The sequence below is a fragment of the Oncorhynchus clarkii genome, chromosome 17, assembly GCF_045791955.1.
Source record: "Oncorhynchus clarkii lewisi isolate Uvic-CL-2024 chromosome 17, UVic_Ocla_1.0, whole genome shotgun sequence".
In the NCBI taxonomy this organism is placed as follows: Eukaryota; Metazoa; Chordata; class Actinopteri; order Salmoniformes; family Salmonidae; genus Oncorhynchus; species Oncorhynchus clarkii.
In genome coordinates this window covers 14,500,527-14,518,178 of record NC_092163.1, presented here as the reverse complement: position 1 = coordinate 14,518,178, position 17,652 = coordinate 14,500,527, and the positions used below count along the sequence as shown (strand labels likewise).

At 40.7% G+C, this 17,652-nt stretch overlaps 1 protein-coding gene across 1 annotated transcript in view; it reads right to left on the bottom strand.

The window, feature by feature from the left end:
* The window catches only part of LOC139369596 (VPS10 domain-containing receptor SorCS3-like), a 244,686-nt gene that overhangs the window by 19,196 nt on the left and 207,838 nt on the right, over positions 1–17,652 (bottom strand). The window contains exons 10-18 of the mRNA XM_071108850.1: positions 16,868–17,014; positions 12,215–12,317; positions 11,294–11,370; positions 10,981–11,072; positions 9,169–9,276; positions 8,555–8,672; positions 4,398–4,531; positions 1,443–1,556; positions 436–607 (exon numbers count right to left, since the gene is read on the bottom strand). Coding sequence (XP_070964951.1) covers positions 436–607; positions 1,443–1,556; positions 4,398–4,531; positions 8,555–8,672; positions 9,169–9,276; positions 10,981–11,072; positions 11,294–11,370; positions 12,215–12,317; positions 16,868–17,014 — 1,065 coding nt within the window. The remainder of the gene's footprint in view (positions 1–435; positions 608–1,442; positions 1,557–4,397; positions 4,532–8,554; positions 8,673–9,168; positions 9,277–10,980; positions 11,073–11,293; positions 11,371–12,214; positions 12,318–16,867; positions 17,015–17,652) is intronic.

Here is a 17,652-nt window from a genome sequence, read left to right as displayed (position 1 = left end):
TCAACTCATCACACTGTAATATGACTGCTGGGCCCGGGAGTAACCTCGTGGGAGAGACACTTACGTCTTAGCTGCAGGGCAGGGGGAAAGCACCGCCGCACCGAGCAGAGCACTACCACACTTATTCCACCTGAATTTAATGTGAGGTGGTTGAACAGTGTCTAGGGAGTGAGGGGAGCGAGGCAAGGCCCTGGCCCTAGAAGGAGGCTACTCTGAGTTTATCACTCTATAAAGGGGTCTCCAGGGGTGCATCTCTCTCTAAGGTCTTTAGCTCTTACTCTGTCTCAAAACACAGATTTTTCATTTCATGGCTTAAAGTGAAAATCAATGCAACTCATAACAGTGATGCATACAAAGGAATCCATTTGGGCTCCTACAGGCCCATAAGAATGAAATACAAAAAGGAGGTCATTTTGGCAGTTGGCCCAGTCCTACCTCCTCCAGATGCACCAGGAAGGTGACGTTGGTGTGTAGGTCGGCAGTAAGCTTGCCCTCTCTGGTGGAGAGAGAAAGGCCTTTTGGAGCCCTGTTGGGACACATCTGCTTCCTGGGTGTGTACATGTCCTTGACTCCCTTGATGCAGTTGTTGGACACCACTTTTCGGTACCTTAAGAAGATACCATTTGAATGATTTAGTACATGTTTAGTATGGTTTACTGAGGTTTTGGCTTCATGACACTGCTAATTAAAAAGGCTAGGGTATTGGTCACGTAAATCAATGAGGCTTGACAAGAAATTGCAAAAAATGTATTTTTAACCTCAAAGTGATTGCGGAAGTGACCGAGCTAGTAAACAAGACTTGCTATTCTTTGGTTAATCTTAAAAATGCTTAGTGATCCCTAATTAAAAGATGAATTTCACACTGACAAAACTCGAACATGCTTACTAACTCTGAGACAAAACTTGACTTTTAACCTTGGGGAAGCGAATGCATGAATGAAGGATGTACCGTTCTCCTCAGACCTTAGCCATCCTGAGACGTCCTAATCTGTGTCCTAGGATTCCCGAAAGTGCTTTGTAGCTCTCAGAAGTGCACCATCTCACGCAGTATAGATCTACTGTCTGGTGAATGACTCAGGTCTAAATAGCCAATATCACTATTCACACTAGGAGCCGTGCCAGAGGGTGTGACTCCCTGACAGTGTTTCATTACAGTGGGAAGATGGGAAGATGATAAGCATTGGCCAACCTATACAGAGAGATACTGTAGCCACTGTAAGTTTTAATATGTTTTTGTACTTCTCTTTTGATATGTGAGACACCTATTCAGGCTTTTTAACATGGACCATATTATAACCATCATAATGTTTTACAAAATGAAATGGAAAACATTAAAGAAAAATATTTGACCTTCATTGAGCAGAAATATACAGCAGGGTTGCCTTCACTTAGAATAGACAACATAGAAACACTACAAAATAGTGTCCTTATGTGCAACTCACCCTGTGCTGTTGAGGTAGTTCTGTCCTTGGCTGCAGCTCCTTGATACAACAGCTGGGTTGAACCAGAACGCTGGTAGACAGTTCCCTTCTCTACGCCGTTCATAGCCATAATCACTATAACAAATCACATACAGAATGTGATCAACATCAACACGGTACCTCTTACTACTGTATATCAATCAAATGCATTTATAAAGCCCTTTTTACATCAGTTAATGTCATAATGTGCTGTACAGAAACCAATCCTAAAACCCCAAACAGTAAGCAATGCAGCTGCAGAAGCACGTTGGCTAGGAAAAACTGCCTAGAAAGGCTGAAACCTAGGAAGAAACCTAGAGAGGAACCAGGCTATGAGGGGTGGCCAGTCCTCTTCTGGCTGTGTCGGGTGGAGATTATAACAGAACATGGCCAAGATGTTCAAATGTTCATAGATGAACAGCAGGGTCATCTAATAATAATCACAGTGGTTGTAGAGGGTGCAACAGATCAGCACCTCAGGAATAAATGTCAGTTGGCTTTTCATTTATGTACATATCTACCTCAATTACCTCATACATCTGCACATCAACTTGGTACTGGTACCCCGTATATATAGCCAAGTTACTCATTGTGTATTTATTATTATTTTTCTATTTTTTATTTGTTGGAAAGGGCCCGTAAAGTAAGCATTTCACTGTTAGTCTACACCTGCTGTTTACACAGCAAGTGATAAATACAATTTGATTTGATTTTGATCCAAAGGACATACGGTATTATTGTGTTATGTTACAGCTAATTTTTCCTATCCCCTCAGCACGATACATATAATAGATATTTTTTGCATTGCAACCCATAATTATTATATATTGATTGGGCTGCGGTTGACAAAAGCTCCAGATCAGCAGAGATAGGAAGACTGAGCCCTGGGGGACTCCATGTCAACACAGCCAGCCAGGTCAGGGTTGGCTGACTCCCAACGGCTGATATTAGCTACCTCCCAATCACAAAGTGATTTACATCGGGCAAAGCAGGTTAGGCAAGTGCCCATTCTAATAATGACGCTGTCATTGATTTATCAATTAATTACCTAGCCAGAACTAATAGGATGCAACAAAGCCTGAGGTCCGTCTAGGATTCCCTATGGCCTGGTCTGGCCTCAGTGTGATTAGGAACCTCCCCCACTTTATTGACAGGCTGTCAAGTGAAGTTATGGTGTTATGGTTGGTCAGGATAATAGTTATAAGGGACCAAGTGAGTCCAATGAAGGTACAGTGTCCAGTTAAGGACATTAAAGCACCACTGAATCACAGCCTTGGCAATGCAAAGATCACATTTCTTTCCAGTAATTCACAGAAAAGTATGGTGTCCAGTTTAGTACATTATAGTTGTGGAGACTCCCAGCGTGTTTTGGTTACACATTAATACTAATCTCTCCTCACTTATTTTTAATATAACATATCAAGTGTTATATCTATGTATCTACCCTGAACAAAATGCAAACACAACAGATTAAGTGTAGGTCCAATGTTTCATGAGCTGAAATAAAGGATCCCCAGAAATGTTCCATAGGTACAACAATACTATTTCGCTGTTAGTGAGAATTTCTCCTGCCAAGATAATCCATCCACCTGACAAGTGTGGCATATCAAGAAACTGATTAAACAGCATGATAATTACACAGGTGCACCTTGTGATGTAGACAATAAAAGGACACTCTAAAATGTGCAGTTTTGTCACACAACACAATGCCATAGATGTCTCAAGTTTTGAGATATTGTGCAATTGGCATGCCGACTGCAGGAAAGTCCACCAGATCTTTTGTCAGAGAATTTAAGTGAATTTTATTGATGGCAATTTGAATGCACACAAATACCGTGATGAGATCCTGAGGCCCACTGTGAGGGCAATTTATTTTAAGTTATCTGACCAACAGATGCTTCATGTGAAATCTATAGATTCGGGCCTAATGAATTTATTTCAACTGACTAATTTCCTCATTTCAACTACAACTCAGTAAATTATTTGAAATTGTTGCATGTTGCGTTCATATTTTTGTTCAGTTTATAACCTCTGATTTCAGTCTCGTCATTGTCCCACTTTGGAATCAACCCCTGGACCTTTTGTTCACAGCACAACAGAACAACACGCCGGTGCATTGTCACCCTGTTATACAATACGCAATCAGCAAACATTTCAGACCTTGACTTTTGTGTACACTTCAAAGTCAATAAAAAGTGTTTTTGTTGTTCACTCTGAACGTTGACGTTTCTTAAAGAGATTGTTTTTTAATTTTTGCATTTCACTGTCCCTGTCACCAGCTGTAGAGAGAGAGCGAGAGCGAGAGAGAGAGAGAGAGAGAGAGAGAGAGAGAGAGAGAGAGAGAGAGAGAGAGAGAGAGAGAGAGAGAGAGAGAGAGAGAGAGAGAGAGAGAGACGCCACATGGTCAGGACGTTTGTGAACTGTATCATATAATAATTGCATTCCCAAAATAATTGAAAACAACTATCCCTGGAGATGAATGGATTCTAATTAAAACTCATACAGTTTTACCTGACACCACTGGCATTTATATACAAATGTATCTTTGCTTTTCTCTTCCCTGCCTTTAGAAGACAAAAAACAACAGCAACCTACAGTCCTATTAACACCCTTCATCTTCTCTACGTTATTATAAACATAGCAAGACGAGCTCAGCCAGAGAGACAGACGTTAGGAGCAAATTATTCCCCAAAATATCTCATAATTGGAGCACTGACACGGAAAATGAACCAAATTAATGGGATCCTGAAATAGTGTAATAAATCCAAAAATGACTTAAATGGGACAACATACACAACATACAACATGTCTCTCTCTTTTATGGACAATGAAACCTCTGTTGATCTACTCATGTTTAGATTTGAGATAAAAGGATATGTTTTCATGTCTTATATTTTACTGCAATTGTGAGTTATTATACTAGTATACTATAATTACCATTCAAAGTCGTGGGCCCGACAGATACACGACTCAGCAGAGAGGACTTTGGCGTAGTCTTTTCCCAGCATGCAATAGTTTCCTGGTCTGCGTTTCATATAGATCTGTTTCTGGCCCATCACACACGGCTCGCCCTGTGAAACACATACAGGATATTAATCCATATAGTGAACACACATGGGATTACAGTATGTCATTTTCAAATGTCAAATTCACATAGAACAGCAAGTCAAACCATTATTATGTTAACCTATTGAGCTTATTGGAACTACCCAAACACTGTATCTCCCTTGTAAAAATATTGGTACCTGTAGGAAAATGGGGGAGGGTCATTTTTTAATATCAGTCAGGGGGAGGGTTTCTTGTGTTTTTTTTATTTTGGCCAGGGGAGGGTCAGGTAATTTGTAATTGATAAAATGTCAAATTGCTCAGGTTTTGAGAATTAGTTGCTTATTATACTATCTCGATGTGTGCCCAATGATGCCCCTCATCCCTGATTCTCTGCTAGGCACGCAATATCAAGTGCCACTACTGTGGTCTCAATAAAATGATCCACAGACTATACTATATGCTATAAGCCTAGGCTATATGAAGAGTATGCTAGGAGAAGCACAGGGCAAAGTTATATTTCTTAGAAAATGTACTTCCCTCCTGAGTTTTTGAGCTGCTGGGATGGTGTATAAAAAACTAGGTTAGACTGCATTACACACTGCAATGGATAGGCGTTCCCAATCATGAGCCCCGGCTAGCCCTTCTCTTGCTGATGTAAACACTTTTGTGCTGCCTAACAAATGACTGTGCTGTGTAAGGTGGCACTTCAGGAGGCGAGTCAAAGACTTATTCCATATTTTTTATTTTATTTGTCCAAAAGAGTATATATATGTGCGTGCAGACTAGGTCTACTGATGCCCTGTTCAGTTTGAGAGGGAGAGAATGAAGATGAAAAGGAAGACCCGAGGTGAACTGGCTACTGATAGATTTGATTTTAATAAAAAAAACATATGTTTTGTTGCCCATAATGAAGCTATTTATCAGAGTTTTTGACCTCACAATTAGCCATATTCAAGTAATTTACGTAACTTACATTACTATGAAGTAGCAGCAGTTTAATTTGACTTTAGGCTTCTAACAACAAGAGGGCTTTGTGTTGGAGTCTATTTCTTCTTGTTCAAGAAATAAGAAGTAGGCCTACCTGTTTGACAGATGAAATTATAGTCTACATTCCATAGACTTTGTCAGCCATTTCCTTCAGTCACCATACACTCCTTAAACATCTCAGTGTCAGTGGAGAGCTTGGTATGTTAAGTTAAATCCAGGGCTCGAATTCAGGGGGTATTTGAGGGTATTGTGGCATTTGTTAATTAAAGAAAAAGTCTAAAAGCATAGGCCTACCCCCTTGTTAGCTTGTTACTTTGGAAATAAAAGTGTATGGACCTGATTATATAAAGTGAAATTGTAAGGACACTTGAATCCACAATTCTTTATGCTAGAAACAAGCTGTAATATGCCGGGGAAAGAAGAGACTGATGCATATGCGATATCTTTGGTTTGTCTCTATGACATGTAGAGCCTGCTACCTTCTACAACCGTGGAGACAAAAAAAATGTACTTTCTTTGGGAAGTAATGTGTGATTCTGTCTATCAATTGACGTTCTACATTCCAACAGGCTAGCAGCAGTCAGCAGCAAGCCAGGTAGCCTAAGAAGGAACAATAATGTATTATTGTTAAATTATTATTATTTCCTGGCTTTAGCCTGCCATTTAGGGGGTGCTATTAAAGTTTTGGGATGAAAAACGTTCCCGTTTTAAACAAGATATTTTGTCACGAAAAGATGCTCGACTATGCATATAATTGACAGCTTTGGAAAGAAGACACTCTGACGTTTCCAAAACTGCAAAGACATTGTCTGTGAGTGCCACAGAACTGATGTTACAGGCGAAACCCAGATATAACCAGGAAGTGACGCATTTTTTGAAACCGCCTCATGCCAATGACTCCTTATATGGCTGTGAATGAGCTACGAATGAGCTTACGTTTTCCATGTATTCCCCAAGGTGTCTATAGCATTGTCTATAGCATTGCGCATTTCCATTGAAGAATAGCCGTAAGGGAGCATATTTAGCAAGTGGTCACATGGTGTCTCCCGCAGAAAATCTTGCGTAAAATACTGAGGTAGCCATTTTTCCAATCGCTTCTTATGAGAAACCAATTGCCTCGACGGATATATTATCGAATATATATGTTAAAAACACCTTGAGGATGGATCCTAAAGAACGTTTGCCGTGTTTCTGTCGATATTATGGAGTTCATTTTGAAAAAAGTTTGGCGTTGTAATTTGGTTGCTTTTCTTATTTTTGTGAAAATGTTGCCTGCTGCCAGTATTATGCCATGATAAACTTACACAAATGCTTGTCTAGCGTTGGCTGTAACGCATATTTTGAAAATCTGAGATGACAGTGTTGTTAACAAAAGGCTAAGCTTGTGTTTGAATATATTTATTTCATTTGCGATTTTCATGAATAGGAAAAGTTACTAGGGAAATTTATGTCCGCTGCGTTATGCTAATTCATTTGAGGCTATGATTACGATCCCGGATCCGGGATTGCTTGTCGCAAGAAATTAATTGAGAAACATTTGTGACACGCTACAGACTGGCAGGTGCACAGCATTTTAACAACACATCAACAACAGCACTTCACCAACATGCCTATATAGTACATTTTGATTTAGGCTGTATAAAATGAAATAAAATAAATGATTTTGAATTAAATAGAAACACGAGTTTGACTAGTCTGTGGTTTGAGGATCATGAGGTGAGCTACAGTATGCATGCCTAGTTTGTTAATTTAGCCCAGCAGATGCTCTTATACTCCCATGCCCTAATCACAGTCTACACAAATCTATTTTGCAGCAACAATATCTGTCACTCCCTGATCTGTTTCACCTGTCCTTGTGCTTGTCTACACCCCCTCCAGGTGTCGCCCACCTTCCCCAGTTATCCTCTGCGTATTTATACCTGTGTTTTCTGTCTGTCTATCTGTGCCAGTTCATCTTGTTTGTTCAAGCCTACCAGCATTTTGTCTCAGCTCCTGTTATTCCCTAGTCTCTCTTTTTCTCATCCTCCTGGTTTTTGACCCTTGTCTGTCCTGACCCTGTACACGCCCGCCTGACCACTGCCTGTCTCTGACCCTGAGCCTGCCTGCCGTCCTGTACCTTGGCCTCTATTCTGGATTATTGACCCCTGCCTGCCTTGACCTGTCGTCTGCCTGCCCCTGTTGTTACAATTAACATTATTACTTCACACAGTCTGCACTTGGGTCTTACCAAGATTCCTGATAATATCATGGAATGAAATAGAAAATGATTGTTTCCCAAAATATATATATTTTTTTGCTGTGTTAAACAACTAACGGCTTTTTCTCAAATGAATTGATGATCATGTACTTCAGTTGTAACTGGTTCTGTTGTGCTCACTTTTTACAGTTGACAGACAACTTTAGCACTGTTGCAGACATAGACTATCCTCTATTTTTAACAATAGCCTGTAGAGAAATCAAAACATGCTGCAGCATGCGCTCATTCGCTGTCATGCTCTATTTTACTATTTAAAAAGACCTTAGTCATCTCCAGTCATGTAAAATTATGTAGAATTGCATGAAATGTGTTAATAAAAAGGCTTTTTTGGGGGGAAAGCAAATAAGTTGATAGATTCATTCAGTGCTTTTGTTAATTTAATTGATATATTTTCACCACTACCCTTGTCCGCGGTGGTCTTTGAACCCACAACTTTCTAGCATTTTTGCCTTCTAATAAAACGAAGAACGGTTTCTAAAACTGCAATACTCTGTTCTGTCCTATGAGTGATGGTAAATGGTTGTCATGTTCTCTGCTGTCCACTTTGTGTTTTTATTATTATTTTGGGTATAGGGGAGGGCCACGTTTTTTTATTTTTACCATTAAGGGAGGGTCGGGTAAAAATATATTTTACTGAAGGAAGGGCCATCCATTTTCATTTCAGAGAGGTCCGATTTTCTCCAGGTATCGTCATTATAAATAATGTACAGTCAGTCCCTAACTACCATGTAAATTCATTGTTATTTGTTAACAAGGTCACATATTGATAAGTTGGACCGACTTCCTGTTTAAGAGCTCTTACCTTGTTGTGAAGGTGCCACGTCTGATAGTCTCCTTCTGTACATTTCCTGTTGAAGATGGACTTGTAGTCTATCTTGATAAGCTGCCACTCAGACCTATGGCTGAAATGTCCAAAAAACCTTGAGAAACCAAAGGATGGATACATAAGTTAATATAACTCGACAAGGGTTGTCAGCGCTACAAGTTTTCACCAATTACGTTAAGTCTATGAGTAATTACATTTTCCTAGTTAAATATGTCAATCAAATGGGGAAATCAGTCCTAAGCTAACAAACTGACTACCCTTATGAATCAAATATTTTCTCCCATTTAAACGTCTGTTAATAAAGACAAGACATCAGCATTCGTTGAATTAAAATTCCTCCCCATCCCCTCATATCTTCCCTCCAAGAGGAACAGGGTTCCCAAGAGAACGAGAAGAAGACAAATTCATCTCATCCCCTTCCCTTTCACCAAAAGGAACAGAGTCCCAAAGCAATGGAAGACAGAAATTAAATCCCTCCTTTTCTCCATCTCTCTAAGACTTCCTACGGAGGGCAAAAGAATGCCATCCCCCGTCTATAGATCATTCATCACTGCGCGTCTTCCCTCGATTACTCTATTGTCCCGACTCACGTCATGATCTGGTTCTCTGTCCCGGCCTCCACCAGCATCCCGTCCACAAACAGAGGCACCAAGGAGAAGCTGTGTCTGGTCCACTGCCGCCCCTCATCAAAACTGATCCTGTAACAGAGTCACAACACAATAACACATTGAATGAATCCCAAATGGCCTATAGGGCTCTGGTCTAAAGTACAGAAGCCTACTAGGAAAAAGGGTGTCATTTGTGATGCAACCATTCACATCTCAGACTGGCAGTAACAACAAGGCCCATATTCGTAATTCTGACTTGGAGTGCTGATCTAGGATCAATTTGACCTTTTAGATCATAAGGAATGAGATTATACAGACCGGTGGGATCTGATCCTGGATCAGCATTGCTACTCTGAATACGAGCCCTGATGCTCTCAATTACAGTGTGTCAACTGGATTCATGGAAGATCATTGGAGTGAGTCGTCTCCATAGACAGTCAGCTGCTGAACCTCAGGTTGTATCTAATTGACTACAGTTAACAAACGTTCTGTTGAATAGAAGAAGAATAAAACAACAGAACTGTGTTCGACTATCAAAGCCTGGAGGCATAACAACTTGAAGAGAAAACAACAACGTCATAGGTCCTGAGTTTGCTTACGGTCTAGAGTGAAGTGATGTAGAAGAAAAAACACAACACACAAAACATACCAGAATAGAACCGTTTCATGTTCTAACGACTACAAAACAGGGGCGGAGAGGTATGGGGAGACAAATAAAAATAAATAAAAAGAGATTGGGCAACTTTCATCCTCCAGGCCTGTTCTCTATTGATTCTGACATCTCATCAACATCACTTCAGATGTGAGAACACTGGAGTACTGTGTGTGACAAGGTTGGGAACAACACTCAACAATGCACAGTCTTGCTCTAGGATGCAAGAAGCAGCAGCCCCCTTGTTGCAGCTTCCATCTAAATCTCCGTCAGTCAGCATGCCTTCATCTGGCTATAAACTCAGACAACAGACAAAGCATTTATAGGCATCTATTAGGAGGATACAAGGGTCAGGAAATGTTACACTAGCTGGGAGGAGAGTGAGAGAGAGAGAGAGAGAGAGAGAGAGAGAGAGAGAGAGAGAGAGAGAGAGAGAGAGAGAGAGAGAGAGAGAGAGATGCCACATGGTCAGGACGTTTGTGAACTGTATCATATAAGGATTGGTTTGGTTGGAGGGTTGGTTCCTACAGCGCTTGCCTGGGTTCAAATAGCATTTGCCATCTTTCAAATACTTTAGCTGCCCGTTACCTGGCCTAATGGATCCAATGAAATTGGCCCAAAAGTGCAAACCCCATCCATCTGCCACTCTAGACAATTAAATGTCTCAATTAAATGCTGAAAGAAAACAATACTATTTGAAACCTGGTTTGATATGAGGGCTTCTACTGTGTTCCTTAAATCATCTAGGAGACACAACCAGGAAGGAAGGAATCCTCCACACCTTGGTGCTAAAAGTACCTTCTAAATGTTTTTCTAAAGTGATATAAGAATAGAGATGTGGTTTCAGTTGTGTTGGTCTTAACTGAGGCAAAACGTGGGTGATGCAATTTACAATAGAATGGTCAGTGTTAAAAGTACTAAAAGGGGGACTTGGTGAAGAAAAACACTTTCCCCCAATTGACAATATGTTTGTATCTTTATTGCATATGTTTGTGCTTTGCAAGTTGTTCCAACCTTGAATACTGCCTTTAATCATATATAAAGTAACATTGAAAAAAGTTTTCTTGACATCAATAGAAGTACTAACATGTTATAGCAACCAGTTTACAGAGATACAAAGACGGAATTAGATATAAACCTACTGTAAATGTCTAGTGGGGACGGTTGGTTGTTTCACAGCGACAAGGGCCCCTCCTTTATCCAGAAACCAGACGTTGTGTTCCTCCTCGAATATCTGAAACAGGACACACAGCCCATTCAATATAATATATGATTTACATACAGTTACCTTGTACACATCTAGCTGAATACTGAGTCTCAAAACACCTCATGATCAAAAGGTAGAGACAGCAGTCCAAAATACTTATTCTCCAAACTACAATATTCAAATATATTATTAGAATGCCTTAGAAGAGAATGCCTTAGCTTTTACCCCCAAATTCAGCTTAAACTCACCTGTCTCCAGTTGTTACCAGCATCAGATGAGATGAACATTCCAACGTTATTGTACGACAGATCAGACCCAATATTCCCTGTGATAAAAAATGCAACAAAGCATTGGTTAAATATTCAAATGATGCTGAAAATGTGAAGATGGTGTCAATTACAATGAAGAATAGATGCAGAGCAGAGAAGAACAACCATTCATGCTTGGATGGATGTTGCTCAGTTTTTCTTAAGCAATGATGTAACATGTTAATCTCTGAGCATATCTCTCCACTTTGTTGATGCCTTGTGATATCTCCCATCCACTGTTCAGTGTCAGGCGTGAGTTTTGTGCTGCATCGTGTTTGTCAGGGTCACCAAACATAATATGTTGTGTCCTCAGTCTGCACTGGCCCACTTAAATAAACCGGGTGACTTTGTATCACCAAAATGTCAGTAAGGACAACATCAAAAGTGCTATAGTGTGTCTCTGGACAGATTCAGTACAATTATACATGCTCCCAGTGGTTTAGGGATCTCACAGATCCAGTAAGAGATTAGAGTTTTGTGGAGGGGACAAACTATTGTTTTGGTGACAAAGCAAATATTGTTTGAGGACAGAGATGAAGAAAGCAGATTCATGGATGTAGGCCATTTTTGTTGTTTTTGCTAAGATACAATATTTTCCCACACAGTTGAAGATGAGTTGTTTATAGCAGGGCTTGCATATCCCTATCAGTAATGTTAGGGATTGGATAGCCATCATAATATTCACAATCAAATGCTATTTCAGAACTGACCTGGAAAGGATAGACAGCTATTCTCCTTTTGTACCATTACCTAAATTGAACAGATGTCTCTCTATTCAGCCAAATACATTTTCACATAAGTGGACAATAAGGTCATCTAATCTAATGTTATCTATCAAATGTTCATTCTGTATTCTCTCACCTGTGGCCACTATGATTCCCGGTGCTGAGGCCTTGGTTGATATGCTGCCTGACAGGTAGGGGTTTTCAGACGTCTGCAGTTGGAGATGGAGCGAACAGAAGGGCTGAGAAATGACAGACAGTCCATTATATTTGACGGAGCCATTATACACTGGTCAATCAAATCCCCAGTGTTACATAGAACACTACAGGGTTGATCTTTAAAGGTGCACAAAGCATATGCTTTTTATTTCAAGAGAAGGTCCTTTAGATAAGGAAAAGAAAAGCTGCCATGCGGTCTTTATTAAGCTTTCATCTCAGAAAGCCTGAAGATAGAGCCTAATAGAATCTTTTGAATTCTGAAGTATTCCAGTGAGTTACATTTACACCAAATTCTAATAACAATGCTAACATAGGCAGTCAACGATGCAAAAAACTATATTTGGTTAACAAAACAAAACATGAATCAAACTAAACACAAGTAAGACAATTTCCACAGCCTCACTCTAAAAAAAACGTACTGCCTCTCCATAGTTCATCTTAATTGTCATTATCAGTCATTAATACAGGGAGGGACTTTACATACAATCATTAAGTCAAAGGAGAGAGGGAGAGAGAGGGAGACGGCTGCATGTGAGCGCTCACATTTGTCAACATGTTTTTTTTTTACAAAAAGATCAATTTGGAATTAGACAAACTTGGATTATTTCTCAGGGACCTATACAGGATGCTACCCTCCACAGCATAACCTTCACTCTAGATTCAAAACTCTAAACCTACAACCTAATTTTGGACAACATTTCCTGGAAGGATTATTACTACCAATGATTCATCTTTCCAAGCTATACAGAGAGTGCCCTGGCAAACAAACAGCAGAGACCATCTGCCCTGGGACTGAGACAGACCAGAAACAACTTCAATGAGCACTGAGGTGTGAAGTGAGAGGTGTCAAAGCCTTTAAGCCCAACAAATGTCAGGAGTCTCACAGGTTACCGCACCTAAATCCAGATGCCTTTGAAGCCCCCTCCCGCTCTTCAGAGATCATCCACTGGTATTTTCTACAAGAAATCTGCCTCCAGAAATGAAGGCTTCTCCCGAGTGGGTGTGACACCTACTCCCACTGCCTGCTGCACTGCTGCCTGGATTCTACCTGGCGATCTGTTCACCGTCTGCCCTGGCCTGTCTCCCCTGTCTGGTACAGGTACCCCCACCTCACACGTACTGTTGGGGCAAATGACTCTGAACTTACAATGGCTAGCCCCAAGTTGTTATATTTTTTTCTTGTGCATTTTGCTATTTTTCTATTTGCCTCATGACTCCTGCATGGTTTGTTAACTGTGAACTTTCTTGTTTGCCCAACCGTGGGACAGACTATGTTTGTTCCCACACTCGGGACTCTGACTCTCTATTGGTTACACAGACTTTTGGCCTCCCGTCCTCTTCTGACCACCTCTCGCCGGCTTTCTATTCATGTTACCTGATTGAAATTGTTGTACAATATGTTCTTAGAATCAAGGGCATATACACTTGCTAAAAAAATGCAATGAGCAAGCCTTACTTCATGACCTGGCCTCTGTAAATTGGAATAGAATCAGCTTGATCGCCTCTGTTGAAGACACTTGGACCTTCATTTTTGATATTTTCAGTGGTATTGTTAACAAACACGCCCCCATAAAGAAAATGAGAATTAAAAACAGGTTCAGCCCATGGTTCGACCGTGATCTTGCAGAGATACTCCACCTCAAGAATTGCATTTGGCGAAAGGCTCGGCACCCGCATACTCAGGCTGACTGGCTCTTGTTCAGGTAAATGAGAAATAAGTGCACTAAGGCTATCTGGAAGGCCAAAGTTAATTATTTTAAGGAGCAGTTCTCTCTCTGTGGGTCTGAACCCAAGAAGTTATCGGAAACAGTTCAGGACCTGCAGAATAAACCCTCCTCCTCACAGCTGCCTTGTCCCTTATTGTTGATGATGTGGTTGTTACTGACAAGAAGCACATGGCTCTTTAATCACCACTTCATTAAGTCAGGATTCCGATTTGACTCAGCCATGCCTCCTTGCCCGTCCAACATTTCCACATCTCCCACCCCAACTAATGTGACTAGCCCCGATACTCCTCCCTCTTTCTCCCCCGCCCCACTACAAAGTTTCTCCCTGCAGGCAGTCACTGAGTCCAAGGTGCTAAAGGAGCTCCTTTAAACTTAACCCCAAAAACACATCCGAGTCAGATGGTTTAGACCCTTTCTATTTTTATCTTTCTACCATATAATCGCCAAGCCCATCTCTGACCTTTTTAACCTGTCTCTCCTCTCGGGGGAGGTTCCCATTGCTTGGAAGGCAGCCACGACGAGTCCTTTATTTAAAGGGGGAGATCAAGCTGATCCTAACTGTTTTATAGTTATTTCTATTTTGCCCTGTTTATCAAAAGTGTTGGAAAAACTTGACAATAATCAACTGACTGGCTTTCTTGATGTCTATAGTATTCTCTCGGGTATGCAATCTGGTTTCCACACAGGTTATGGATGTGTCACTTGCAACCTTAAAGTTCCTCAATGATGTCACTATTGCCCTTGATTCTAAGCAATGCTGTGCTGCTATTTTTATTGACTTGGACAAAGCTTTTGATACGGTAGACTATTCCATTCTTGTGGGCCGGCTAAGGAGTCATGGTGTTTCTGAAGGTCTTTGGCCTGGTTTGCTAACTACCTCTCTCCAGGAGTGCAGTGTATAAAGTTAGCTGTCTCAGCCACTGCCTGTCACCAAGGGAGCACCCCAATGCTCGATCCTAGGCCCCACGCTCTTCTCAATTTACAATAACAACATGGCTCAGGCAGTAGGAAGCTATCGCAGCCATTTATATGCAGATGATACAGTCTTATACTCACCTGCCCCCTCACCGGATTTTGTGTGAAACACTCGACAACAAAGCTTTCTTAGTGTCCAACAAGCTTTCTCTAACCTTAATCTTGTTCTGAACACCTCCAAAACTAAGGTCATGTGTTTTTGTTAGAAGGATGCCCCTCTCCCCACAGGTGTGATTACTACCTCTGAGGGTTTAGAGTTTGAGGTAGTCACCTCATACAAGTACTTGAGAGAATATCTCGGCACATATCAAAGCTGCAGGCTAAAGTTAAATCTAGACTTGGTTTCCTCTATCATAATTGCTCCTCTTTCAATCCAGCTGCAAAATAACCCTGATTCATATGACCATCCTACCTTTGCTAGATAGTCGGAGACATAATTTATAGATCGGCAGGTAAGGGTGCTCTCATCAGATTTGCCACCAATGCTCCTTATAGAACACATCACTGCACTCTATACTCCTCTGTAAACTGGTCATCTCTGTATACCCGTCGCAAGACCTACTGGTTGATGCTTATTTATAAAACCCTCTTAGGCCTCACTCCCCCCATCTGAGATATTTACTGCAGCCCTCATCCTCCACATACAACACCCGTTCCGCCAGTCACATCCTGTTATAGGTCCCCAAAGCACACATATCCCTGGGTCACTTGTCTCTTCAGTTCACTGCAGCAAGCGACTGGAACGAGCTGCAACAAACACACAAACTGGACAATTTTATCTCAATCTCTTCATTCAAAGAATCAGTCATGGACACTCTTACTGACAGTTGTCGCTGCTTTGTGTGATGTATTGATGTCTCTACCTTCCTGCCCTTTATGCTGTTGTCTATGCCCAATAATGTTTGTAACAAGTTTTGTGCTGCATCCATGTAGTGCTGCTGCCATGTTGTGTTGCTACCATGTTGTTGTCATGTTGTGTTGCTACCATCCTGTGTTGTCATGTGTTGCTGCCATGCTATATTGTTGTCTTAGGTCTCTCTTTCTGTAGTGTTGTGGTGTCTCTCTTGTCGTGATGTGTGTTTTGTCCTATATATATATTTTTTAAATGTACCCAACCCCCGTCATTGTAAATAAGAATTTGTTCTTAACTGACTTTCCTAGTTAAAAAAAGGTTAAATAAAAAATAAAGTAATGAAACAAGTCTCAGGGGCGAGCCGACAACAAAAGTCAATTATATCTGTTCACAGAACCCCCCCGAAAAAATATGCTCTTTCATCTTTGCCAATTCATAGCATAACATTGCTGTAAGGACACCAAGGGCAATGGGATTTAACAGGGTAATCAAATAGAATCTGTAATTAAAATATCACATAAATGCACAATCGTATTCAACCTGTAGCCCACTCAGCGCACGGCGTGCAGCCCCCACAATTGCCTCCCTTGGCTTTTAAACAGTACGAACACTTACTGCTAATGTCTCACAGTTATTTTTCTACATAGTCATCCTTTACGTGAGATGAAAGGAGAGTTAGGGCACCTAAAATAATAAGAACTGTAAATGACAAGGAGTGTGTACACAGTTCATCTTGATATCATAGCTTAAATGTGATTATGTAAAGTAATTCCCTTTCAGTTAAGATGAGTAAGCAAACTCCCTTGAGTGTGTGATGTAACACAACTTGAAGGGAACTGAACACATATTCCTGGATTAAAATAAACTGTCATTGGAGATCTATTGGGTATGTTTTTTTTATCTCCTGGACTAGGCTTAATCTGGGTGTAGGAAAGCACATCAAAGAGTTCAGGCAGTCTTAGATCATGTATGATCACCACAACGATGAGCCTTCCCTGTTAGCTTCAGTATAACTCACCAGTATACAGTGGATGTCGTTGCCAGCCAGGTCTGTCGCCGGGGCCTGTAGTAACCGCCAATCACGACCCTTGTTGTAGGTGATGTAGGTCTTCACCTGGTTGTCTAGCCTCCTGTTTGCGATCAGCATGCCTTTGATACCTGCTACCTAGGGAGAAAAAGAGAACAAATTCGAAAACAGACACTAAAACTAGCCAAATCCAACCACCAAAACAGATTACATGATTTTCTTAAATGTATTTTTCAAGCATTAAACAGTACCCAAAATGCCCCCTGACAGACATAGCTACGGGAAGTAGGGTGTTGAGGGTGCTGCAACAAACCAGAAAAAATATATATATATACTAATACAAATATATATACTACCCGTCAAAAGATTTAGAACATATACTCATTCAAGGGTTTTTCTTTATTTTTACTATTTTCTACATTGTAGAATAATAGTGACGACATCAAAACTATGAAATAACACATATTGAATCACGTAGTAAGAAAAAAAGTGTTAAACAAATAAAATATATTATTCAAATAGCCACCATTTGCCTTGATGACAGCTTTGCACAATCTTGGTATTCTCTCAACCAGCTTCACCTGGAATTATTTTCCAACAGTCTTGAAGGAGTTCCCACATATGCTGAGCACTTGTTGGCTGCTTTTCCTTAACTCTGCAGTCCGACTCATCCCAAACCATCTCAATTTGGTTGAAGTTGGGGGATTGTGGAAGCCAGGTCATTTGATGCAGCACTCCATCACACTCCTTCTTGGTAAAATAACTCTTACTCAGCC